Source organism: Octopus bimaculoides, chromosome 7 (assembly GCF_046866305.1).
Source record: "Octopus bimaculoides isolate indiv1 chromosome 7, ASM4686630v1, whole genome shotgun sequence".
In the NCBI taxonomy this organism is placed as follows: Eukaryota; Metazoa; Mollusca; class Cephalopoda; order Octopoda; family Octopodidae; genus Octopus; species Octopus bimaculoides.
The window spans coordinates 38,382,317-38,408,090 of record NC_142934.1 but is presented as its reverse complement, the minus strand read 5'-3'; the positions used below and the strand labels follow the sequence as shown (position 1 = coordinate 38,408,090).

Sequence of the window (25,774 nt, the reverse complement as noted above, 5' to 3'; positions counted from 1 at the left end):
TATTAATGAAAAGTTTCAATAGCCTCATAAAAGAGGCGGTTTCAAATGATGTCTCCATATCATAATAGAAGAATGTATAATATTCTATTAGTTCAATAGGCGTTTGAAAGCAAAATAAATGCTATGTACCTTTTGGAGGAGAAATTTTAACGTCTTTCAATAAGTCTCGAGCAACGCTTATGTCTACGTCTAGTTCTGGCATTCCAGCAGCAATGCATTCGTGAATTACTTTGTCCAATGTATCTTTATCTCCCTGCTTCATAGCAGACTTTAGTTTTCGGCGAAGTGATTCAGGCGTCTTCGTCCCTGACAGAGTATTTTAACAGAGCAATAAACAAACTCGGAAAACATTTCTGTATATATCTTTACTGATGTCATGAACACAATACCAAAGTGGAAAAAATAGAAGCAAAAACATCCGTTTGCAAATATACCCACATACAGGATCATACACAAACACATAGAAACACACAGAAACACACGGAAAAACACACTTTCACACAAACACACAAACACGCATACACACACACACGCACGGATGGACACACTTAAAGTGTTCAACCATGACATAAACGAAAATATTTCTCCACAAAATCATTGCTTTGACAAACGTTGTTAGATTGATGGGAAGAACAAGCGAAAGCGGGAATTACAGAAGGATGATGTATCTGTTCCATTAAGTGCTGCAGACATGTCTCCATATCGTAAATATAGAATGTATTGGAAGCGAATTTATCGGACGTTATAGAACGTATTGCAAGTGATATATAATTACATCGTATATATAAAATGTAGATGTGGTGTGTGCGTTTGTGTATTGTGCATGTTTGTTTGTGTGTGTGTGTGTGTGTGTGTGTGTTTGTCTGTGAGTGTGTGTGTGTGTGTGTGTGTGTATGTGTGTGTGTGTGTGTGTGTGTGCATGTGTCTGCGTGTGTGTGTATGTCTGTGTTTCAGTGTGTGTATTTGTGTGTGTCTTTGTGTGCGTTTTTCTGAATACTAATATAATGAAATTATATATATTGCCTTCACAAACGCAAGCTTCTGCACTCATCCATGCATTGTAATCTTGATATCATTGTAAAAGATTTCCAACGTGCTAGATTTTATATTACATTTCATTTACTAGTCATAGAATCTCACAATTTCTCCAGGTAATATGACATTAAATTTGGGCATTTGCACTCGAAATCTCATCAAAAGTAGAAACCATATCTAACCTCCACGCCCACCTCCCAGTGTTTCAAGTACATCCCGGGCTTTGCGCAAGTGAGGTCCAAGTTCAGGATATTCTGCCGATTCACATTCCGATATGGCTTTGTCCAATCCTGCAGCATCTTTCGCTTGCATCAATTCTGTTAACCGGTCTCTGAGTGAAGTAGCTGATTTCACATCTATCAAACCAAATCGACAGCATTCACTAGCACCAGGATGACTTCGTGAAAATTTTACTTTAAATTCTAACACAATTTCAAAATGACAATCATATTCAATTTAAAAAATGAAATTGTTACGCATTAACATTATATTTCAGAGATATTATAATTTATATTTAAGGCGCCGTTTACGCACAAGCGGCAGTTAAATGCATGTGCTAACCTCCAGATCCACCTTCAAGTATGTCTAACACACTTCGAGCTTTCAAGATATCGTCATTCAGCTCTGGCATTCCGGCAGACACGCTTTCTTGTACAATCTTTTGTAAATACCCTTTGTCTTTCGCTTCAACTGCTTCCTTCAGCTTACCACGTAGGCTATCAGCCGATTTATATCCTAGTGAAAAACATTAAACAATGTAAATTGGAAGACTTTCTGTCAAACATACATCGATGAAATAGTCAAAGCATTATCTTAGATCATTTTAGAAGGAGAGCCACTTATTAGTACGATTACGTTCGTTGCAAATGTAATACACATGTAATTCCATGAACGTTCAATTGAAATACTGCCGCAATATTACATATCGTGTAGCCTTTTCGACTGAATCACGTTTACAGAACATTCATACGTTTTGCTTACATAAATTGTCATGTGTTAGATATATATACTTTTCTATAGGCAACAATATTTCAAATATCTAACCTCCGCGTCCACCTCCTAAGCTTTCTAGTGTGTCTCTCGCTTTTGACAGATCCCAACTCAATTCAGGATATGCAACGCCTTCACAGTCTTCAATGATTTGCCTGAGAGCTACTTTGTCTTTCAGTTTCGTCGCTTTTTCTAGCTCATCTCGTAAACTTTCGACGGTTTTCATGTCTGGCAAAGGAAGTTTATGCACGTTATACTAACTTCGTGTATCAAACACACCATTCATCGGTAAACATAATTATTAATGAAAAGTTTCAATAGCCTCATAAAAGAGGCGGTTTCAAATGATGTCTCCATATCATAATAGAAGAATGTATAATATTCTATTAGTTCAATAGGCGTTTGAAAGCAAAATAAATGCTATGTACCTTTTGGAGGAGAAATTTTAACGTCTTTCAATAAGTCTCGAGCAACGCTTATGTCTACGTCTAGTTCTGGCATTCCAGCAGCAATGCATTCGTGAATTACTTTGTCCAATGTATCTTTATCTCCCTGCTTCATAGCAGACTTTAGTTTTCGGCGAAGTGATTCAGGCGTCTTCGTCCCTGACAGAGTATTTTAACAGAGCAATAAACAAACTCGGAAACAATTTCTGTATATATCTTTACTGATGTCATGAACACAATACCAAAGTGGAAAAAATAGAAGCAAAAACATCCGTTTGCAAATATACCCACATACAGGATCATACACAAACACATAGAAACACACAGAAACACACGGAAAAACACACTTTCACACAAACACACAAACACGCATACACAAACACACGAACGGATGGACACACTTAAAGTGTTCAACCATGACATACACGTAAATATTTCTCCACAAAATCATTGCTTTGACAAACGTTGTTACATTGATGGGAAGATCAGGCGAAAGCGGGAATTACAGGACGATGATGTATCTGTTCCATTAAGTGCTGCAGACATGTCTCCATATCGTAAATATAGAATGTATTGGAAGCGAATTTATCGGACGTTATAGAACGTATTGCAAGTGATATATAATTACATCGTATATATAAAATGTAGATGTGGTGTGTGCGTTTGTGCAATGTGCATGTTTGTTTGTGTGTGTGTGTGTGTGTGTGTGTGTGTGTTCATGTGTCTGCGTGTGTGTGTATGTCTGTGTTTCAGTGCGTGTATTTGTGTGTGTCTTTGTGTGCGTTTTTCTGAATACTAATATAATGAAATTATATATATTGCCTTCACAAACGCAAGCTTCTGCACTCATCCATGCATTGTAATCTTGATATCATTGTAAAAGATTTCCAACGTGCTAGATTTTATATTACATTTCATTTACTAGTCATAGGATCTCACAATTTCTCCAGGTAATATGACATTAAATTTGGGCATTTGCACTCGAAATCTCATCAAAAATAGAAACCATATCTAACCTCCACGCCCACCACCCAGTGTTTCAAGTACATCCCGGGCTTTGCGCAAGTGAGGTCCAAGTTCAGGATATTCTGCCGATTCACATTCCGATATGGCTTTGTCCAATCCTGCAACATCTTTCGCTTGCATCAATTCTGTTAACCGGTCTCTGAGTGAAGTAGCTGATTTCACATCTATCAAACCAAATCGACAGCATTCACTAGCACCAGGATGACTTCGTGAAAATTTTACTTTAAATTCTAACACAATTTCAAAATGACAATCATATTCAATTTAAAAAATGAAATTGTTACGCATTAACATTATATTTCAGAGATATTATAATTTATATTTAAGGCGCCGTTTACGCACAAGCGGCAGTTAAATGCATGTGCTAACCTCCAGATCCACCTTCAAGTATGTCTAACACACTTCGAGCTTTCAAGATATCGTCATTCAGCTCTGGCATTCCGGCAGACACGCTTTCTTGTACAATCTTTTGTAAATACCCTTTGTCTTTCGCTTCAACTGCTTCCTTCAGCTTACCACGTAGGCTATCAGCCGATTTATATCCTAGTGAAAAACATTAAACAATGTAAATTGGAAGACATTCTGTCAAACATACATCGATGAAATAGTCAAAGCATTATCTTAGATCATTTTAGAAGGAGAGCCACTTATTAGTACGATTACGTTCGTTGCAAATGTAATACACATGTAATTCCATGAACGTTCAATTGAAATACTGCCGCAATATTACATATCGTGTAGCCTTTTCGACTGAATCACGTTTACAGAACATTCATACGTTTTGCTTACATAAATTGTCATACGTTAGATATATATACTTTTCTATAGGCAACAATATTTCAAATATCTAACCTCCGCGTCCACCTCCTAAGCTTTCTAGTGTGTCTCTCGCTTTTGACAGATCCCAACTCAATTCAGGATATGCAACGCCTTCACAGTCTTCAATGATTTGCCTGAGAGCTACTTTGTCTTTCAGTTTCGTCGCTTTTTCTAGCTCATCTCGTAAACTTTCGACGGTTTTCATGTCTGGCAAAGGAAGTTTATGCACGTTATACTAACTTCGTGTATCAAACACACCATTCATCGGTAAACATAATTATTAATGAAAAGTTTCAATAGCCTCATAAAAGAGGCGGTTTCAAATGATGTCTCCATATCATAATAGAAGAATGTATAATATTCTATTAGTTCAATAGGCGTTTGAAAGCAAAATAAATGCTATGTACCTTTTGGAGGAGAAATTTTAACGTCTTTCAATAAGTCTCGAGCAACGCTTATGTCTACGTCTAGTTCTGGCATTCCAGCAGCAATGCATTCGTGAATTACTTTGTCCAATGTATCTTTATCTCCCTGCTTCATAGCAGACTTTAGTTTTCGGCGAAGTGATTCAGGCGTCTTCGTCCCTGACAGAGTATTTTAACAGAGCAATAAACAAACTCGGAAACAATTTCTGTATATATCTTTACTGATGTCATGAACACAATACCAAAGTGGAAAAAATAGAAGCAAAAACATCCGTTTGCAAATATACCCACATACAGGATCATACACAAACACATAGAAACACACAGAAACACACGGAAAAACACACTTTCACACAAACACACAAACACGCATACACAAACACACGAACGGATGGACACACTTAAAGTGTTCAACCATGACATACACGTAAATATTTCTCCACAAAATCATTGCTTTGACAAACGTTGTTACATTGATGGGAAGATCAGGCGAAAGCGGGAATTACAGGACGATGATGTATCTGTTCCATTAAGTGCTGCAGACATGTCTCCATATCGTAAATATAGAATGTATTGGAAGCGAATTTATCGGACGTTATAGAACGTATTGCAAGTGATATATAATTACATCGTATATATAAAATGTAGATGTGGTGTGTGCGTTTGTGCAATGTGCATGTTTGTTTGTGTGTGTGTGTGTGTGTGTGTGTGTGTGTTCATGTGTCTGCGTGTGTGTGTATGTCTGTGTTTCAGTGCGTGTATTTGTGTGTGTCTTTGTGTGCGTTTTTCTGAATACTAATATAATGAAATTATATATATTGCCTTCACAAACGCAAGCTTCTGCACTCATCCATGCATTGTAATCTTGATATCATTGTAAAAGATTTCCAACGTGCTAGATTTTATATTACATTTCATTTACTAGTCATAGGATCTCACAATTTCTCCAGGTAATATGACATTAAATTTGGGCATTTGCACTCGAAATCTCATCAAAAATAGAAACCATATCTAACCTCCACGCCCACCACCCAGTGTTTCAAGTACATCCCGGGCTTTGCGCAAGTGAGGTCCAAGTTCAGGATATTCTGCCGATTCACATTCCGATATGGCTTTGTCCAATCCTGCAACATCTTTCGCTTGCATCAATTCTGTTAACCGGTCTCTGAGTGAAGTAGCTGATTTCACATCTATCAAACCAAATCGACAGCATTCACTAGCACCAGGATGACTTCGTGAAAATTTTACTTTAAATTCTAACACAATTTCAAAATGACAATCATATTCAATTTAAAAAATGAAATTGTTACGCATTAACATTATATTTCAGAGATATTATAATTTATATTTAAGGCGCCGTTTACGCACAAGCGGCAGTTAAATGCATGTGCTAACCTCCAGATCCACCTTCAAGTATGTCTAACACACTTCGAGCTTTCAAGATATCGTCATTCAGCTCTGGCATTCCGGCAGACACGCTTTCTTGTACAATCTTTTGTAAATACCCTTTGTCTTTCGCTTCAACTGCTTCCTTCAGCTTACCACGTAGGCTATCAGCCGATTTATATCCTAGTGAAAAACATTAAACAATGTAAATTGGAAGACATTCTGTCAAACATACATCGATGAAATAGTCAAAGCATTATCTTAGATCATTTTAGAAGGAGAGCCACTTATTAGTACGATTACGTTCGTTGCAAATGTAATACACATGTAATTCCATGAACGTTCAATTGAAATACTGCCGCAATATTACATATCGTGTAGCCTTTTCGACTGAATCACGTTTACAGAACATTCATACGTTTTGCTTACATAAATTGTCATACGTTAGATATATATACTTTTCTATAGGCAACAATATTTCAAATATCTAACCTCCGCGTCCACCTCCTAAGCTTTCTAGTGTGTCTCTCGCTTTTGACAGATCCCAACTCAATTCAGGATATGCAACGCCTTCACAGTCTTCAATGATTTGCCTGAGAGCTACTTTGTCTTTCAGTTTCGTCGCTTTTTCTAGCTCATCTCGTAAACGTTCGACGGTTTTCATGTCTGGCAAAGGAAGTTTATGCACGTTATACTAACTTCGTGTATCAAACACACCATTCATCGGTAAACATAATTATTAATGAAAAGTTTCAATAGCCTCATAAAAGAGGCGGTTTCAAATGATGTCTCCATATCATAATAGAAGAATGTATAATATTCTATTAGTTCAATAGGCGTTTGAAAGCAAAATAAATGCTATGTACCTTTTGGAGGAGAAATTTTAACGTCTTTCAATAAGTCTCGAGCAACGCTTATGTCTACGTCTAGTTCTGGCATTCCAGCAGCAATGCATTCGTGAATTACTTTGTCCAATGTATCTTTATCTCCCTGCTTCATAGCAGACTTTAGTTTTCGGCGAAGTGATTCAGGCGTCTTCGTCCCTGACAGAGTATTTTAACAGAGCAATAAACAAACTCGGAAACAATTTCTGTATATATCTTTACTGATGTCATGAACACAATACCAAAGTGGAAAAAATAGAAGCAAAAACATCCGTTTGCAAATATACCCACATACAGGATCATACACAAACACATAGAAACACACAGAAACACACGGAAAAACACACTTTCACACAAACACACAAACACGCATACACAAACACACGAACGGATGGACACACTTAAAGTGTTCAACCATGACATACACGTAAATATTTCTCCACAAAATCATTGCTTTGACAAACGTTGTTACATTGATGGGAAGATCAGGCGAAAGCGGGAATTACAGGACGATGATGTATCTGTTCCATTAAGTGCTGCAGACATGTCTCCATATCGTAAATATAGAATGTATTGGAAGCGAATTTATCGGACGTTATAGAACGTATTGCAAGTGATATATAATTACATCGTATATATAAAATGTAGATGTGGTGTGTGCGTTTGTGCAATGTGCATGTTTGTTTGTGTGTGTGTGTGTGTGTGTGTGTGTGTGTTCATGTGTCTGCGTGTGTGTGTATGTCTGTGTTTCAGTGCGTGTATTTGTGTGTGTCTTTGTGTGCGTTTTTCTGAATACTAATATAATGAAATTATATATATTGCCTTCACAAACGCAAGCTTCTGCACTCATCCATGCATTGTAATCTTGATATCATTGTAAAAGATTTCCAACGTGCTAGATTTTATATTACATTTCATTTACTAGTCATAGGATCTCACAATTTCTCCAGGTAATATGACATTAAATTTGGGCATTTGCACTCGAAATCTCATCAAAAATAGAAACCATATCTAACCTCCACGCCCACCACCCAGTGTTTCAAGTACATCCCGGGCTTTGCGCAAGTGAGGTCCAAGTTCAGGATATTCTGCCGATTCACATTCCGATATGGCTTTGTCCAATCCTGCAACATCTTTCGCTTGCATCAATTCTGTTAACCGGTCTCTGAGTGAAGTAGCTGATTTCACATCTATCAAACCAAATCGACAGCATTCACTAGCACCAGGATGACTTCGTGAAAATTTTACTTTAAATTCTAACACAATTTCAAAATGACAATCATATTCAATTTAAAAAATGAAATTGTTACGCATTAACATTATATTTCAGAGATATTATAATTTATATTTAAGGCGCCGTTTACGCACAAGCGGCAGTTGAATGCATGTGCTAACCTCCAGATCCACCTTCAAGTATGTCTAACACACTTCGAGCTTTCAAGATATCGTCATTCAGCTCTGGCATTCCGGCAGACACGCTTTCTTGTACAATCTTTTGTAAATACCCTTTGTCTTTCGCTTCAACTGCTTCCTTCAGCTTACCACGTAGGCTATCAGCCGATTTATATCCTAGTGAAAAACATTAAACAATGTAAATTGGAAGACATTCTGTCAAACATACATCGATGAAATAGTCAAAGCATTATCTTAGATCATTTTAGAAGGAGAGCCACTTATTAGTACGATTACGTTCGTTGCAAATGTAATACACATGTAATTCCATGAACGTTCAATTGAAATACTGCCGCAATATTACATATCGTGTAGCCTTTTCGACTGAATCACGTTTACAGAACATTCATACGTTTTGCTTACATAAATTGTCATGTGTTAGATATATATACTTTTCTATAGGCAACAATATTTCAAATATCTAACCTCCGCGTCCACCTCCTAAGCTTTCTAGTGTGTCTCTCGCTTTTGACAGATCCCAACTCAATTCAGGATATGCAACGCCTTCACAGTCTTCAATGATTTGCCTGAGAGCTACTTTGTCTTTCAGTTTCGTCGCTTTTTCTAGCTCATCTCGTAAACTTTCGACGGTTTTCATGTCTGGCAAAGGAAGTTTATGCACGTTATACTAACTTCGTGTATCAAACACACCATTCATCGGTAAACATAATTATTAATGAAAAGTTTCAATAGCCTCATAAAAGAGGCGGTTTCAAATGATGTCTCCATATCATAATAGAAGAATGTATAATATTCTATTAGTTCAATAGGCGTTTGAAAGCAAAATAAATGCTATGTACCTTTTGGAGGAGAAATTTTAACGTCTTTCAATAAGTCTCGAGCAACGCTTATGTCTACGTCTAGTTCTGGCATTCCAGCAGCAATGCATTCGTGAATTACTTTGTCCAATGTATCTTTATCTCCCTGCTTCATAGCAGACTTTAGTTTTCGGCGAAGTGATTCAGGCGTCTTCGTCCCTGACAGAGTATTTTAACAGAGCAATAAACAAACTCGGAAACAATTTCTGTATATATCTTTACTGATGTCATGAACACAATACCAAAGTGGAAAAAATAGAAGCAAAAACATCCGTTTGCAAATATACCCACATACAGGATCATACACAAACACATAGAAACACACAGAAACACACGGAAAAACACACTTTCACACAAACACACAAACACGCATACACAAACACACGAACGGATGGACACACTTAAAGTGTTCAACCATGACATACACGTAAATATTTCTCCACAAAATCATTGCTTTGACAAACGTTGTTACATTGATGGGAAGATCAGGCGAAAGCGGGAATTACAGGACGATGATGTATCTGTTCCATTAAGTGCTGCAGACATGTCTCCATATCGTAAATATAGAATGTATTGGAAGCGAATTTATCGGACGTTATAGAACGTATTGCAAGTGATATATAATTACATCGTATATATAAAATGTAGATGTGGTGTGTGCGTTTGTGCAATGTGCATGTTTGTTTGTGTGTGTGTGTGTGTGTGTGTGTGTGTGTTCATGTGTCTGCGTGTGTGTGTATGTCTGTGTTTCAGTGCGTGTATTTGTGTGTGTCTTTGTGTGCGTTTTTCTGAATACTAATATAATGAAATTATATATATTGCCTTCACAAACGCAAGCTTCTGCACTCATCCATGCATTGTAATCTTGATATCATTGTAAAAGATTTCCAACGTGCTAGATTTTATATTACATTTCATTTACTAGTCATAGGATCTCACAATTTCTCCAGGTAATATGACATTAAATTTGGGCATTTGCACTCGAAATCTCATCAAAAATAGAAACCATATCTAACCTCCACGCCCACCACCCAGTGTTTCAAGTACATCCCGGGCTTTGCGCAAGTGAGGTCCAAGTTCAGGATATTCTGCCGATTCACATTCCGATATGGCTTTGTCCAATCCTGCAACATCTTTCGCTTGCATCAATTCTGTTAACCGGTCTCTGAGTGAAGTAGCTGATTTCACATCTATCAAACCAAATCGACAGCATTCACTAGCACCAGGATGACTTCGTGAAAATTTTACTTTAAATTCTAACACAATTTCAAAATGACAATCATATTCAATTTAAAAAATGAAATTGTTACGCATTAACATTATATTTCAGAGATATTATAATTTATATTTAAGGCGCCGTTTACGCACAAGCGGCAGTTGAATGCATGTGCTAACCTCCAGATCCACCTTCAAGTATGTCTAACACACTTCGAGCTTTCAAGATATCGTCATTCAGCTCTGGCATTCCGGCAGACACGCTTTCTTGTACAATCTTTTGTAAATACCCTTTGTCTTTCGCTTCAACTGCTTCCTTCAGCTTACCACGTAGGCTATCAGCCGATTTATATCCTAGTGAAAAACATTAAACAATGTAAATTGGAAGACATTCTGTCAAACATACATCGATGAAATAGTCAAAGCATTATCTTAGATCATTTTAGAAGGAGAGCCACTTATTAGTACGATTACGTTCGTTGCAAATGTAATACACATGTAATTCCATGAACGTTCAATTGAAATACTGCCGCAATATTACATATCGTGTAGCCTTTTCGACTGAATCACGTTTACAGAACATTCATACGTTTTGCTTACATAAATTGTCATGTGTTAGATATATATACTTTTCTATAGGCAACAATATTTCAAATATCTAACCTCCGCGTCCACCTCCTAAGCTTTCTAGTGTGTCTCTCGCTTTTGACAGATCCCAACTCAATTCAGGATATGCAACGCCTTCACAGTCTTCAATGATTTGCCTGAGAGCTACTTTGTCTTTCAGTTTCGTCGCTTTTTCTAGCTCATCTCGTAAACTTTCGACGGTTTTCATGTCTGGCAAAGGAAGTTTATGCACGTTATACTAACTTCGTGTATCAAACACACCATTCATCGGTAAACATAATTATTAATGAAAAGTTTCAATAGCCTCATAAAAGAGGCGGTTTCAAATGATGTCTCCATATCATAATAGAAGAATGTATAATATTCTATTAGTTCAATAGGCGTTTGAAAGCAAAATAAATGCTATGTACCTTTTGGAGGAGAAATTTTAACGTCTTTCAATAAGTCTCGAGCAACGCTTATGTCTACGTCTAGTTCTGGCATTCCAGCAGCAATGCATTCGTGAATTACTTTGTCCAATGTATCTTTATCTCCCTGCTTCATAGCAGACTTTAGTTTTCGGCGAAGTGATTCAGGCGTCTTCGTCCCTGACAGAGTATTTTAACAGAGCAATAAACAAACTCGGAAAAAATTTCTGTATATATCTTTACTGATGTCATGAACACAATACCAAAGTGGAAAAAATAGAAGCAAAAACATCCGTTTGCAAATATACCCACATACAGGATCATACACAAACACATAGAAACACACAGAAACACACGGAAAAACACACTTTCACACAAACACACAAACACGCATACACACACACACGCACGGATGGACACACTTAAAGTGTTCAACCATGACATACACGTAAATATTTCTCCACAAAATCATTGCTTTGACAAACGTTGTTAGATTTATGGGAAGAACAAGCGAAAGCGGGAAATACAGGACGATGATGTATCTGTTCCATTAAGTGCTGCAGACATGTCTCCATATCGTAAATATAGAATGTATTGGAAGCGAATTTATCGGACGCTATAGAACGTATTGCAAGTGATATATAATTACATCGTATATATAAAATGTAGATGTGGTGTGTGCGTTTGTGTATTGTGCATGTTTGTTTGTGTGTGTGTCTGAGTGTGTGTGTGTGTGTGTGTGTGTGTGTGCATGTGTCTGCGTGTGTGTGTATGTCTGTGTTTCAGTGTGTGTATTTGTGTGTGTCTTTGTGTGCGTTTTTCTGAATACTAATATAATGAAATTATATATATTGCCTTCACAAACGCAAGCTTCTGTACTCATCCATGCATTGTAATCTTGATATCATTGTAAAAGATTTCCAACGTGCTAGATTTTATATTACATTTCATTTACTAGTCATAGAATCTCACAATTTCTCCAGGTAATATGACATTAAATTTGGGCATTTGCACTCGAAATCTCATCAAAAATAGAAACCATATCTAACCTCCACGCCCACCACCCAGTGTTTCAAGTACATCCCGGGCTTTGCGCAAGTGAGGTCCAAGTTCAGGATATTCTGCCGATTCACATTCCGATATGGCTTTGTCCAATCCTGCAGCATCTTTCGCTTGCATCAATTCTGTTAACCGGTCTCTGAGTGAAGTAGCTGATTTCACATCTATCAAACCAAATCGACAGCATTCACTAGCACCAGGATGACTTCGTGAAAATTTTACTTTAAATTCTAACACAATTTCAAAATGACAATCATATTCAATTTAAAAAATGAAATTGTTACGCATTAACATTATATTTCAGAGATATTATAATTTATATTTAAGGCGCCGTTTACGCACAAGCGGCAGTTAAATGCATGTGCTAACCTCCAGATCCACCTTCAAGTATGTCTAACACACTTCGAGCTTTCAAGATATCGTCATTCAGCTCTGGCATTCCGGCAGACACGCTTTCTTGTACAATCTTTTGTAAATACCCTTTGTCTTTCGCTTCAACTGCTTCCTTCAGCTTACCACGTAGGCTATCAGCCGATTTATATCCTAGTGAAAAACATTAAACAATGTAAATTGGAAGACATTCTGTCAAACATACATCGATGAAATAGTCAAAGCATTATCTTAGATCATTTTAGAAGGAGAGCCACTTATTAGTACGATTACGTTCGTTGCAAATGTAATACACATGTAATTCCATGAACGTTCAATTGAAATACTGCCGCAATATTACATATCGTGTAGCCTTTTCGACTGAATTACGTTTACAGAACATTCATACGTTTTGCTTACATAAATTGTCATGTGTTAGATATATATACTTTTCTATAGGCAACAATATTTCAAATATCTAACCTCCGCGTCCACCTCCTAAGCTTTCTAGTGTGTCTCTCGCTTTTGACAGATCCCAACTCAATTCAGGATATGCAACGCCTTCACAGTCTTCAATGATTTGCCTGAGAGCTACTTTGTCTTTCAGTTTCGTCGCTTTTTCTAGCTCATCTCGTAAACTTTCGACGGTTTTCATGTCTGGCAAAGGAAGTTTATGCACGTTATACTAACTTCGTGTATCAAACACACCATTCATCGGTAAACATATTTATTAATGAAAAGTTTCAATAGCCTCATAAAAGAGGCGGTTTCAAATGATGTCTCCATATCATAATAGAAGAATGTATAATATTCTATTAGTTCAATAGGCGTTTGAAAGCAAAATAAATGCTATGTACCTTTTGGAGGAGAAATTTTAACGTCTTTCAATAAGTCTCGAGCAACGCTTATGTCTACGTCTAGTTCTGGCATTCCAGCAGCAATGCATTCGTGAATTACTTTGTCCAATGTATCTTTATCTCCCTGCTTCATAGCAGACTTTAGTTTTCGGCGAAGTGATTCAGGCGTCTTCGTCCCTGACAGAGTATTTTAACAGAGCAATAAACAAACTCGGAAAAAATTTCTGTATATATCTTTACTGATGTCATGAACACAATACCAAAGTGGAAAAAATAGAAGCAAAAACATCCGTTTGCAAATATACCCACATACAGGATCATACACAAACACATAGAAACACACAGAAACACACGGAAAAACACACTTTCACACAAACACACAAACACGCATACACACACACACGCACGGATGGACACACTTAAAGTGTTCAACCATGACATACACGTAAATATTTCTCCACAAAATCATTGCTTTGACAAACGTTGTTAGATTGATGGGAAGAACAGGCGAAAGCGGGAATTACAGGACGATGATGTATCTGTTCCATTAAGTGCTGCAGACATGTCTCCATATCGTAAATATAGAATGTATTGGAAGCGAATTTATCGGACGTTATAGAACGTATTGCAAGTGATATATAATTACATCGTATATATAAAATGTAGATGTGGTGTGTGCGTTTGTGCAATGTGCATGTTTGTTTGTGTGTGTGTGTGTGTGTGTGTGTGTGTTCATGTGTCTGCGTGTGTGTGTATGTCTGTGTTTCAGTGTGTGTATTTGTGTGTGTCTTTGTGTGCGTTTTTCTGAATACTAATATAATGAAATTATATATATTGCCTTCACAAACGCAAGCTTCTGTACTCATCCATGCATTGTAATCTTGATATCATTGTAAAAGATTTCCAACGTGCTAGATTTTATATTACATTTCATTTACTAGTCATAGAATCTCACAATTTCTCCAGGTAATATGACATTAAATTTGGGCATTTGCACTCGAAATCTCATCAAAAATAGAAACCATATCTAACCTCCACGCCCACCACCCAGTGTTTCAAGTACATCCCGGGCTTTGCGCAAGTGAGGTCCAAGTTCAGGATATTCTGCCGATTCACATTCCGATATGGCTTTGTCCAATCCTGCAGCATCTTTCGCTTGCATCAATTCTGTTAACCGGTCTCTGAGTGAAGTAGCTGATTTCACATCTATCAAACCAAATCGACAGCATTCACTAGCACCAGGATGACTTCGTGAAAATTTTACTTTAAATTCTAACACAATTTCAAAATGACAATCATATTCAATTTAAAAAATGAAATTGTTACGCATTAACATTATATTTCAGAGATATTATAATTTATATTTAAGGCGCCGTTTACGCACAAGCGGCAGTTGAATGCATGTGCTAACCTCCAGATCCACCTTCAAGTATGTCTAACACACTTCGAGCTTTCAAGATATCGTCATTCAGCTCTGGCATTCCGGCAGACACGCTTTCTTGTACAATCTTTTGTAAATACCCTTTGTCTTTCGCTTCAACTGCTTCCTTCAGCTTACCACGTAGGCTATCAGCCGATTTATATCCTAGTGAAAAACATTAAACAATGTAAATTGGAAGACATTCTGTCAAACATACATCGATGAAATAGTCAAAGCATTATCTTAGATCATTTTAGAAGGAGAGCCACTTATTAGTACGATTACGTTCGTTGCAAATGTAATACACATGTAATTCCATGAACGTTCAATTGAAATACTGCCGCAATATTACATATCGTGTAGCCTTTTCGACTGAATCACGTTTACAGAACATTCATACGTTTTGCTTACATAAATTGTCATGTGTTAGATATATATACTTTTCTATAGGCAACAATATTTCAAATATCTAACCTCCGCGTCCACCTCCTAAGCTTTCTAGTGTGTCTCTCGCTTTTGACAGATCCCAACTCAATTCAGGATATGCAACGCCTTCACAGTCTTCAATGATTTGCCTGAGAGCTACTTTGTCTTTCAGTTTCGTCGCTTGTTCTAGCTCATCTCGTAAACTTTCGACGGTTTTCATGTCTGGCAAAGGAAGTTTATGCACGTTATACTAACTTCGTGTATCAAACACACCATTCATCGGTAAACATAATTATTAATGAAAAGTTTCAATAGCCTCATAAAAGAGGCGGTTTCAAATGATGTCTCCATATCATAATAGAAGAATGTATAATATTCTATTAGTTCAATAGGCGTTTGAAAGCAAAATAAATGCTATGTACCTTTTGGAGGAGAAATTTTAACGTCTTTCAATAAGTCTCGAGCAACGCTTATGTATACGTCTAGTTCTGGCATTCCAGCAGCAATGCATTCGTGAATTACTTTGTCCAATGTATCTTTATCTCCCTGCTTCATAGCAGACTTTAGTTTTCGGCGAAGTGATTCAGGCGTCTTCGTCCCTGACAGAGTATTTTAACAGAGCAATAAACAAACTCGGAAAAAATTTCTGTATATATCTTTACTGATGTCATGAACACAATACCAAAGTGGAAAAAATAGAAGCAAAAACATCCGTTTGCAAATATACCCACATACAGGATCATACACAAACACATAGAAACACACAGAAACACACGGAAAAACACACTTTCACACAAACACACAAACACGCATACACAAACACACGAACGGATGGACACACTTAAAGTGTTCAACCATGACATACACGTAAATATTTCTCCACAAAATCATTGCTTTGACAAACGTTGTTACATTGATGGGAAGATCAGGCGAAAGCGGGAATTACAGGACGATGATGTATCTGTTCCATTAAGTGCTGCAGACATGTCTCCATATCGTAAATATAGAATGTATTGGAAGCGAATTTATCGGACGTTATAGAACGTATTGCAAGTGATATATAATTACATCGTATATATAAAATGTAGATGTGGTGTGTGCGTTTGTGCAATGTGCATGTTTGTTTGTGTGTCTGAGTGTGTGTGTGTGTGTGTGTGTGTGTGCATGTGTCTGCGTGTGTGTGTATGTCTGTGTTTCAGTGTGTGTATTTGTGTGTGTCTTTGTGTGCGTTTTTCTGAATACTAATATAATGAAATTATATATATTGCCTTCACAAACGCAAGCTTCTGTACTCATCCATGCATTGTAATCTTGATATCATTGTAAAAGATTTCCAACGTGCTAGATTTTATATTACATTTCATTTACTAGTCATAGAATCTCACAATTTCTCCAGGTAATATGACATTAAATTTGGGCATTTGCACTCGAAATCTCATCAAAAATAGAAACCATATCTAACCTCCACGCCCACCACCCAGTGTTTCAAGTACATCCCGGGCTTTGCGCAAGTGAGGTCCAAGTTCAGGATATTCTGCCGATTCACATTCCGATATGGCTTTGTCCAATCCTGCAGCATCTTTCGCTTGCATCAATTCTGTTAACCGGTCTCTGAGTGAAGTAGCTGATTTCACATCTATCAAACCAAATCGACAGCATTCACTAGCACCAGGATGACTTCGTGAAAATTTTACTTTAAATTCTAACACAATTTCAAAATGACAATCATATTCAATTTAAAAAATGAAATTGTTACGCATTAACATTATATTTCAGAGATATTATAATTTATATTTAAGGCGCCGTTTACGCACAAGCGGCAGTTAAATGCATGTGCTAACCTCCAGATCCACCTTCAAGTATGTCTAACACACTTCGAGCTTTCAAGATATCGTCATTCAGCTCTGGCATTCCGGCAGACACGCTTTCTTGTACAATCTTTTGTAAATACCCTTTGTCTTTCGCTTCAACTGCTTCCTTCAGCTTACCACGTAGGCTATCAGCCGATTTATATCCTAGTGAAAAACATTAAACAATGTAAATTGGAAGACATTCTGTCAAACATACATCGATGAAATAGTCAAAGCATTATCTTAGATCATTTTAGAAGGAGAGCCACTTATTAGTACGATTACGTTCGTTGCAAATGTAATACACATGTAATTCCATGAACGTTCAATTGAAATACTGCCGCAATATTACATATCGTGTAGCCTTTTCGACTGAATTACGTTTACAGAACATTCATACGTTTTGCTTACATAAATTGTCATGTGTTAGATATATATACTTTTCTATAGGCAACAATATTTCAAATATCTAACCTCCGCGTCCACCTCCTAAGCTTTCTAGTGTGTCTCTCGCTTTTGACAGATCCCAACTCAATTCAGGATATGCAACGCCTTCACAGTCTTCAATGATTTGCCTGAGAGCTACTTTGTCTTTCAGTTTCGTCGCTTTTTCTAGCTCATCTCGTAAACTTTCGACGGTTTTCATGTCTGGCAAAGGAAGTTTATGCACGTTATACTAACTTCGTGTATCAAACACACCATTCATCGGTAAACATATTTATTAATGAAAAGTTTCAATAGCCTCATAAAAGAGGCGGTTTCAAATGATGTCTCCATATCATAATAGAAGAATGTATAATATTCTATTAGTTCAATAGGCGTTTGAAAGCAAAATAAATGCTATGTACCTTTTGGAGGAGAAATTTTAACGTCTTTCAATAAGTCTCGAGCAACGCTTATGTCTACGTCTAGTTCTGGCATTCCAGCAGCAATGCATTCGTGAATTACTTTGTCCAATGTATCTTTATCTCCCTGCTTCATAGCAGACTTTAGTTTTCGGCGAAGTGATTCAGGCGTCTTCGTCCCTGACAGAGTATTTTAACAGAGCAATAAACAAACTCGGAAAAAATTTCTGTATATATCTTTACTGATGTCATGAACACAATACCAAAGTGGAAAAAATAGAAGCAAAAACATCCGTTTGCAAATATACCCACATACAGGATCATACACAAACACATAGAAACACACAGAAACACACGGAAAAACACACTTTCACACAAACACACAAACACGCATACACACACACACGCACGGATGGACACACTTAAAGTGTTCACCCATGACATACACGTAAATATTTCTCCACAAAATCATTGCTTTGACAAACGTTGTTAGATTGATGGGAAGAACAGGCGAAAGCGGGAATTACAGGACGATGATGTATCTGTTCCATTAAGTGCTGCAGACATGTCTCCATATCGTAAATATAGAATGTATTGGAAGCGAATTTATCGGACGTTATAGAACGTATTGCAAGTGATATATAATTACATCGTATATATAAAATGTAGATGTGGTGTGTGCGTTTGTGCAATGTGCATGTTTGTTTGTGTGTGTGTGTGTGTGTGTGTGTGTGTTCATGTGTCTGCGTGTGTGTGTATGTCTGTGTTTCAGTGTGTGTATTTGTGTGTGTCTTTGTGTGCGTTTTTCTGAATACTAATATAATGAAATTATATATATTGCCTTCACAAACGCAAGCTTCTGTACTCATCCATGCATTGTAATCTTGATATCATTGTAAAAGATTTCCAACGTGCTAGATTTTATATTACATTTCATTTACTAGTCATAGAATCTCACAATTTCTCCAGGTAATATGACATTAAATTTGGGCATTTGCACTCGAAATCTCATCAAAAATAGAAACCATATCTAACCTCCACGCCCACCACCCAGTGTTTCAAGTACATCCCGGGCTTTGCGCAAGTGAGGTCCAAGTTCAGGATATTCTGCCGATTCACATTCCGATATGGCTTTGTCCAATCCTGCAGCATCTTTCGCTTGCATCAATTCTGTTAACCGGTCTCTGAGTGAAGTAGCTGATTTCACATCTATCAAACCAAATCGACAGCATTCACTAGCACCAGGATGACTTCGTGAAAAGTTTACTTTAAATTCTAACACAATTTCAAAATGACAATCATATTCAATTTAAAAAATGAAATTGTTACGCATTAACATTATATTTCAGAGATATTATAATTTATATTTAAGGCGCCGTTTACGCACAAGCGGCAGTTGAATGCATGTGCTAACCTCCAGATCCACCTTCAAGTATGTCTAACACACTTCGAGCTTTCAAGATATCGTCATTCAGCTCTGGCATTCCGGCAGACACGCTTTCTTGTACAATCTTTTGTAAATACCCTTTGTCTTTCGCTTCAACTGCTTCCTTCAGCTTACCACGTAGGCTATCAGCCGATTTATATCCTAGTGAAAAACATTAAACAATGTAAATTGGAAGACATTCTGCCAAACATACATCGATGAAATAGTCACAGCATTATCTTAGATCATTTTAGAAGGAGAGCCACTTATTAGTACGATTACGTTCGTTGCAAATGTAATACACATGTAATTCCATGAACGTTCAATTGAAATACTGCCGCAATATTACATATCGTGTAGCCTTTTCGACTGAATCACGTTTACAGAACATTCATACGTTTTGCTTACATAAATTGTCATGTGTTAGATATATATACTTTTCTATAGGCAACAATATTTCAAATATCTAACCTCCGCGTCCACCTCCTAAGCTTTCTAGTGTGTCTCTCGCTTTTGACAGATCCCAACTCAATTCAGGATATGCAACGCCTTCACAGTCTTCAATGATTTGCCTGAGAGCTACTTTGTCTTTCAGTTTCGTCGCTTTTTCTAGCTCATCTCGTAAACTTTCGACGGTTTTCATGTCTGGCAAAGGAAGTTTATGCACGTTATACTAACTTCGTGTATCAAACACACCATTCATCGGTAAACATAATTATTAATGAAAAGTTTCAATAGCCTCATAAAAGAGGCGGTTTCAAATGATGTCTCCATATCATAATAGAAGAATGTATAATATTCTATTAGTTCAATAGGCGTTTGAAAGCAAAATAAATGCTATGTACCTTTTGGAGGAGAAATTTTAACGTCTTTCAATAAGTCTCGAGCAACGCTTATGTCTACGTCTAGTTCTGGCATTCCAGCAGCAATGCATTCGTGAATTACTTTGTCCAATGTATCTTTATCTCCCTGCTTCATAGCAGACTTTAGTTTTCGGCGAAGTGATTCAGGCGTCTTCGTCCCTGACAGAGTATTTTAACAGAGCAATAAACAAACTCGGAAAAAATTTCTGTATATATCTTTACTGATGTCATGAACACAATACCAAAGTGGAAAAAATAGAAGCAAAAACATCCGTTTGCAAATATACCCACATACAGGATCATACACAAACACATAGAAACACACAGAAACACACGGAAAAACACACTTTCACACAAACACACAAACACGCATACACACACACACGCACGGATGGACACACTTAAAGTGTTCAACCATGACATACACGTAAATATTTCTCCACAAAATCATTGCTTTGACAAACGTTGTTAGATTGATGGGAAGAACAGGCGAAAGCGGGAATTACAGGACGATGATGTATCTGTTCCATTAAGTGCTGCAGACATGTCTCCATATCGTAAATATAGAATGTATTGGAAGCGAATTTATCGGACGTTATAGAACGTATTGCAAGTGATATATAATTACATCGTATATATAAAATGTAGATGTGGTGTGTGCGTTTGTGCAATGTGCATGTTTGTTTGTGTGTGTGTGTGTGTGTGTGTGTGTTCATGTGTCTGCGTGTGTGTGTATGTCTGTGTTTCAGTGTGTGTATTTGTGTGTGTCTTTGTGTGCGTTTTTCTGAATACTAATATAATGAAATTATATATATTGCCTTCACAAACGCAAGCTTCTGTACTCATCCATGCATTGTAATCCTGATATCATTGTAAAAGATTTCCAACGTGCTAGATTTTATATTACATTTCATTTACTAGTCATAGAATCTCACAATTTCTCCAGGTAATATGACATTAAATTTGGGCATTTGCACTCGAAATCTCATCAAAAATAGAAACCATATCTAACCTCCACGCCCACCACCCAGTGTTTCAAGTACATCCCGGGCTTTGCGCAAGTGAGGTCCAAGTTCAGGATATTCTGCCGATTCACATTCCGATATGGCTTTGTCCAATCCTGCAGCATCTTTCGCTTGCATCAATTCTGTTAACCGGTCTCTGAGTGAAGTAGCTGATTTCACATCTATCAAACCAAATCGACAGCATTCACTAGCACCAGGATGACTTCGTGAAAATTTTACTTTAAATTCTAACACAATTTCAAAATGACAATCATATTCAATTTAAAAAATGAAATTGTTACGCATTAACATTATATTTCAGAGATATTATAATTTATATTTAAGGCGCCGTTTACGCACAAGCGGCAGTTAAATGCATGTGCTAACCTCCAGATCCACCTTCAAGTATGTCTAACACACTTCGAGCTTTCAAGATATCGTCATTCAGCTCTGGCATTCCGGCAGACACGCTTTCTTGTACAATCTTTTGTAAATACCCTTTGTCTTTCGCTTCAACTGCTTCCTTCAGCTTACCACGTAGGCTATCAGCCGATTTATATCCTAGTGAAAAACATTAAACAATGTAAATTGGAAGACATTCTGCCAAACATACATCGATGAAATAGTCACAGCATTATCTTAGATCATTTTAGAAGGAGAGCCACTTATTAGTACGATTACGTTCGTTGCAAATGTAATACACATGTAATTCCATGAACGTTCAATTGAAATACTGCCGCAATATTACATATCGTGTAGCCTTTTCGACTGAATCACGTTTACAGAACATTCATACGTTTTGCTTACATAAATTGTCATGTGTTAGATATATATACTTTTCTATAGGCAACAATATTTCAAATATCTAACCTCCGCGTCCACCTCCTAAGCTTTCTAGTGTGTCTCTCGCTTTTGACAGATCCCAACTCAATTCAGGATATGCAACGCCTTCACAGTCTTCAATGATTTGCCTGAGAGCTACTTTGTCTTTCAGTTTCGTCGCTTTTTCTAGCTCATCTCGTAAACTTTCGACGGTTTTCATGTCTGGCAAAGGAAGTTTATGCACGTTATACTAACTTCGTGTATCAAACACACCATTCATCGGTAAACATAATTATTAATGAAAAGTTTCAATAGCCTCATAAAAGAGGCGGTTTCAAATGATGTCTCCATATCATAATAGAAGAATGTATAATATTCTATTAGTTCAATAGGCGTTTGAAAGCAAAATAAATGCTATGTACCTTTTGGAGGAGAAATTTTAACGTCTTTCAATAAGTCTCGAGCAACGCTTATGTCTACGTCTAGTTCTGGCATTCCAGCAGCAATGCATTCGTGAATTACTTTGTCCAATGTATCTTTATCTCCCTGCTTCATAGCAGACTTTAGTTTTCGGCGAAGTGATTCAGGCGTCTTCGTCCCTGACAGAGTATTTTAACAGAGCAATAAACAAACTCGGAAAAAATTTCTGTATATATCCTTACTGATGTCATGAACACAATACCAAAGTGGAAAAAATAGAAGCAAAAACATCCGTTTGCAAATATACCCACATACAGGATCATACACAAACACATAGAAACACACAGAAACACACGGAAAAACACACTTTCACACAAACACACAAACACGCATACACACACACACGAACGGATGGACACACTTAAAGTGTTCAACCATGACATACACGTAAATATTTCTCCACAAAATCATTGCTTTGACAAACGTTGTTAGATTGATGGGAAGATCAGGCGAAAGCGGGAATTACAGGACGATGATGTATCTGTTCCATTAAGTGCTGCAGACATGTCTCCATATCGTAAATATAGAATGTATTGGAAGCGAATTTATCGGACGTTATAGAACGTATTGCAAGTGATATATAATTACATCGTATATATAAAATGTAGATGTGGTGTGTGCGTTTGTGCAATGTGCATGTTTGTTTGTGTGTGTGTGTGTGTGTTCATGTGTCTGCGTGTGTGTGTATGTCTGTGTTTCAGTGTGTGTATTTGTGTGTGTCTTTGTGTGCGTTTTTCTGAATACTAATATAATGAAATTATATATATTGCCTTCACAAACGCAAGCTTCTGCACTCATCCATGCATTGTAATCTTGATATCATTGTAAAAGATTTCCAACGTGCTAGATTTTATATTACATTTCATTTACTAGTCATAGAATCTCACAATTTCTCCAGGTAATATGACATTAAATTTGGGCATTTGCACTCGAAATCTCATCAAAAATAGAAACCATATCTAACCTCCACGCCCACCACCCAGTGTTTCAAGTACATCCCGGGCTTTGCGCAAGTGAGGTCCAAGTTCAGGATATTCTGCCGATTCACATTCCGATATGGCTTTGTCCAATCCTGCAGCATCTTTCGCTTGCATCAATTCTGTTAACCGGTCTCTGAGTGAAGTCGCTGATTTCACATCTATCAAACCAAATCGACAGCATTCACTAGCACCAGGATGACTTCGTGAAAATTTTACTTTAAATTCTAACACAATTTCAAAATGACAATCATATTCAATTTAAAAAATGAAATTGTTACGCATTAACATTATATTTCAGAGATATTATAATTTATATTTAAGGCGCCGTTTACGCACAAGCGGCAGTTAAATGCATGTGCTAACCTCCAGATCCACCTTCAAGTATGTCTAACACACTTCGAGCTTTCAAGATATCGTCATTCAGCTCTGGCATTCCGGCAGACACGCTTTCTTGTACAATCTTTTGTAAATACCCTTTGTCTTTCGCTTCAACTGCTTCCTTCAGCTTACCACGTAGGCTATCAGCCGATTTATATCCTAGTGAAAAACATTAAACAATGTAAATTGGAAGACATTCTGTCAAACATACATCGATGAAATAGTCAAAGCATTATCTTAGATCATTTTAGAAGGAGAGCCACTTATTAGTACGATTACGTTCGTTGCAAATGTAATACACATGTAATTCCATGAACGTTCAATTGAAATACTGCCGCAATATTACATATCGTGTAGCCTTTTCGACTGAATCACGTTTACAGAACATTCATACGTTTTGCTTACATAAATTGTCATGTGTTAGATATATATACTTTTCTATAGGCAACAATATTTCAAATATCTAACCTCCGCGTCCACCTCCTAAGCTTTCTAGTGTGTCTCTCGCTTTTGACAGATCCCAACTCAATTCAGGATATGCAACGCCTTCACAGTCTTCAATGATTTGCCTGAGAGCTACTTTGTCTTTCAGTTTCGTCGCTTTTTCTAGCTCATCTCGTAAACTTTCGACGGTTTTCATGTCTGGCAAAGGAAGTTTATGCACGTTATACTAACTTCGTGTATCAAACACACCATTCATCGGTAAACATAATTATTAATGAAAAGTTTCAATAGCCTCATAAAAGAGGCGGTTTCAAATGATGTCTCCATATCATAATAGAAGAATGTATAATATTCTATTAGTTCAATAGGCGTTTGAAAGCAAAATAAATGCTATGTACCTTTTGGAGGAGAAATTTTAACGTCTTTCAATAAGTCTCGAGCAACGCTTATGTCTACGTCTAGTTCTGGCATTCCAGCAGCAATGCATTCGTGAATTACTTTGTCCAATGTATCTTTATCTCCCTGCTTCATAGCAGACTTTAGTTTTCGGCGAAGTGATTCAGGCGTCTTCGTCCCTGACAGAGTATTTTAACAGAGCAATAAACAAACTCGGAAAAAATTTCTGTATATATCCTTACTGATGTCATAAACACAATACCAAAGTGGAAAAAATAGAAGCAAAACATCCGTTTGCAAATATACCCACATACAGGATCAAACACAAACACATAGAAACACACAGAAACACACGGAAAAACACACTTTCACACAAACACACAAACACGCATACACACACACGCACGGATGGACACACTTAAAGTGTTCAACCATGACATACACGTAAATATTTCTCCACAAAATCATTGCTTTGACAAACGTTGTTAGATTGATGGGAAGAACAAGCGAAAGCGGGAATTACAGGACGATGATGTATCTGTTCCATTAAGTGCTGCAGACATGTCTCCATATCGTAAATATAGAATATATTGGAAGCGAATTTATCGGACGTTATAGAACGTAT

General features: G+C 37.1%; 1 protein-coding gene across 1 annotated transcript in view; it reads right to left on the bottom strand.

Moving 5' to 3' along the window:
• The window catches only part of LOC106876157 (uncharacterized), a 301,548-nt gene that overhangs the window by 89,536 nt on the left and 186,238 nt on the right, over window positions 1-25,774 (bottom strand). Inside the window, exons 92-135 of the mRNA XM_089355802.1 lie at window positions 25,152-25,340; window positions 24,778-24,951; window positions 24,295-24,468; window positions 23,916-24,089; window positions 22,894-23,070; window positions 22,520-22,693; window positions 22,037-22,210; window positions 21,658-21,831; window positions 20,628-20,804; window positions 20,254-20,427; window positions 19,771-19,944; window positions 19,392-19,565; window positions 18,360-18,536; window positions 17,986-18,159; window positions 17,503-17,676; window positions 17,124-17,297; window positions 16,084-16,260; window positions 15,710-15,883; window positions 15,227-15,400; window positions 14,848-15,021; window positions 13,442-13,615; window positions 12,959-13,132; window positions 12,580-12,753; window positions 11,534-11,710; window positions 11,160-11,333; window positions 10,677-10,850; window positions 10,298-10,471; window positions 9,264-9,440; window positions 8,890-9,063; window positions 8,407-8,580; window positions 8,028-8,201; window positions 6,994-7,170; window positions 6,620-6,793; window positions 6,137-6,310; window positions 5,758-5,931; window positions 4,724-4,900; window positions 4,350-4,523; window positions 3,867-4,040; window positions 3,488-3,661; window positions 2,454-2,630; window positions 2,080-2,253; window positions 1,597-1,770; window positions 1,218-1,391; window positions 130-306 (exon numbers count right to left, since the gene is read on the bottom strand). Coding sequence (XP_089211928.1) covers window positions 130-306; window positions 1,218-1,391; window positions 1,597-1,770; window positions 2,080-2,253; window positions 2,454-2,630; window positions 3,488-3,661; window positions 3,867-4,040; window positions 4,350-4,523; window positions 4,724-4,900; window positions 5,758-5,931; window positions 6,137-6,310; window positions 6,620-6,793; window positions 6,994-7,170; window positions 8,028-8,201; window positions 8,407-8,580; window positions 8,890-9,063; window positions 9,264-9,440; window positions 10,298-10,471; window positions 10,677-10,850; window positions 11,160-11,333; window positions 11,534-11,710; window positions 12,580-12,753; window positions 12,959-13,132; window positions 13,442-13,615; window positions 14,848-15,021; window positions 15,227-15,400; window positions 15,710-15,883; window positions 16,084-16,260; window positions 17,124-17,297; window positions 17,503-17,676; window positions 17,986-18,159; window positions 18,360-18,536; window positions 19,392-19,565; window positions 19,771-19,944; window positions 20,254-20,427; window positions 20,628-20,804; window positions 21,658-21,831; window positions 22,037-22,210; window positions 22,520-22,693; window positions 22,894-23,070; window positions 23,916-24,089; window positions 24,295-24,468; window positions 24,778-24,951; window positions 25,152-25,340 — 7,701 coding nt within the window. The remainder of the gene's footprint in view (window positions 1-129; window positions 307-1,217; window positions 1,392-1,596; window positions 1,771-2,079; window positions 2,254-2,453; window positions 2,631-3,487; window positions 3,662-3,866; window positions 4,041-4,349; window positions 4,524-4,723; window positions 4,901-5,757; window positions 5,932-6,136; window positions 6,311-6,619; window positions 6,794-6,993; window positions 7,171-8,027; window positions 8,202-8,406; window positions 8,581-8,889; window positions 9,064-9,263; window positions 9,441-10,297; window positions 10,472-10,676; window positions 10,851-11,159; window positions 11,334-11,533; window positions 11,711-12,579; window positions 12,754-12,958; window positions 13,133-13,441; window positions 13,616-14,847; window positions 15,022-15,226; window positions 15,401-15,709; window positions 15,884-16,083; window positions 16,261-17,123; window positions 17,298-17,502; window positions 17,677-17,985; window positions 18,160-18,359; window positions 18,537-19,391; window positions 19,566-19,770; window positions 19,945-20,253; window positions 20,428-20,627; window positions 20,805-21,657; window positions 21,832-22,036; window positions 22,211-22,519; window positions 22,694-22,893; window positions 23,071-23,915; window positions 24,090-24,294; window positions 24,469-24,777; window positions 24,952-25,151; window positions 25,341-25,774) is intronic.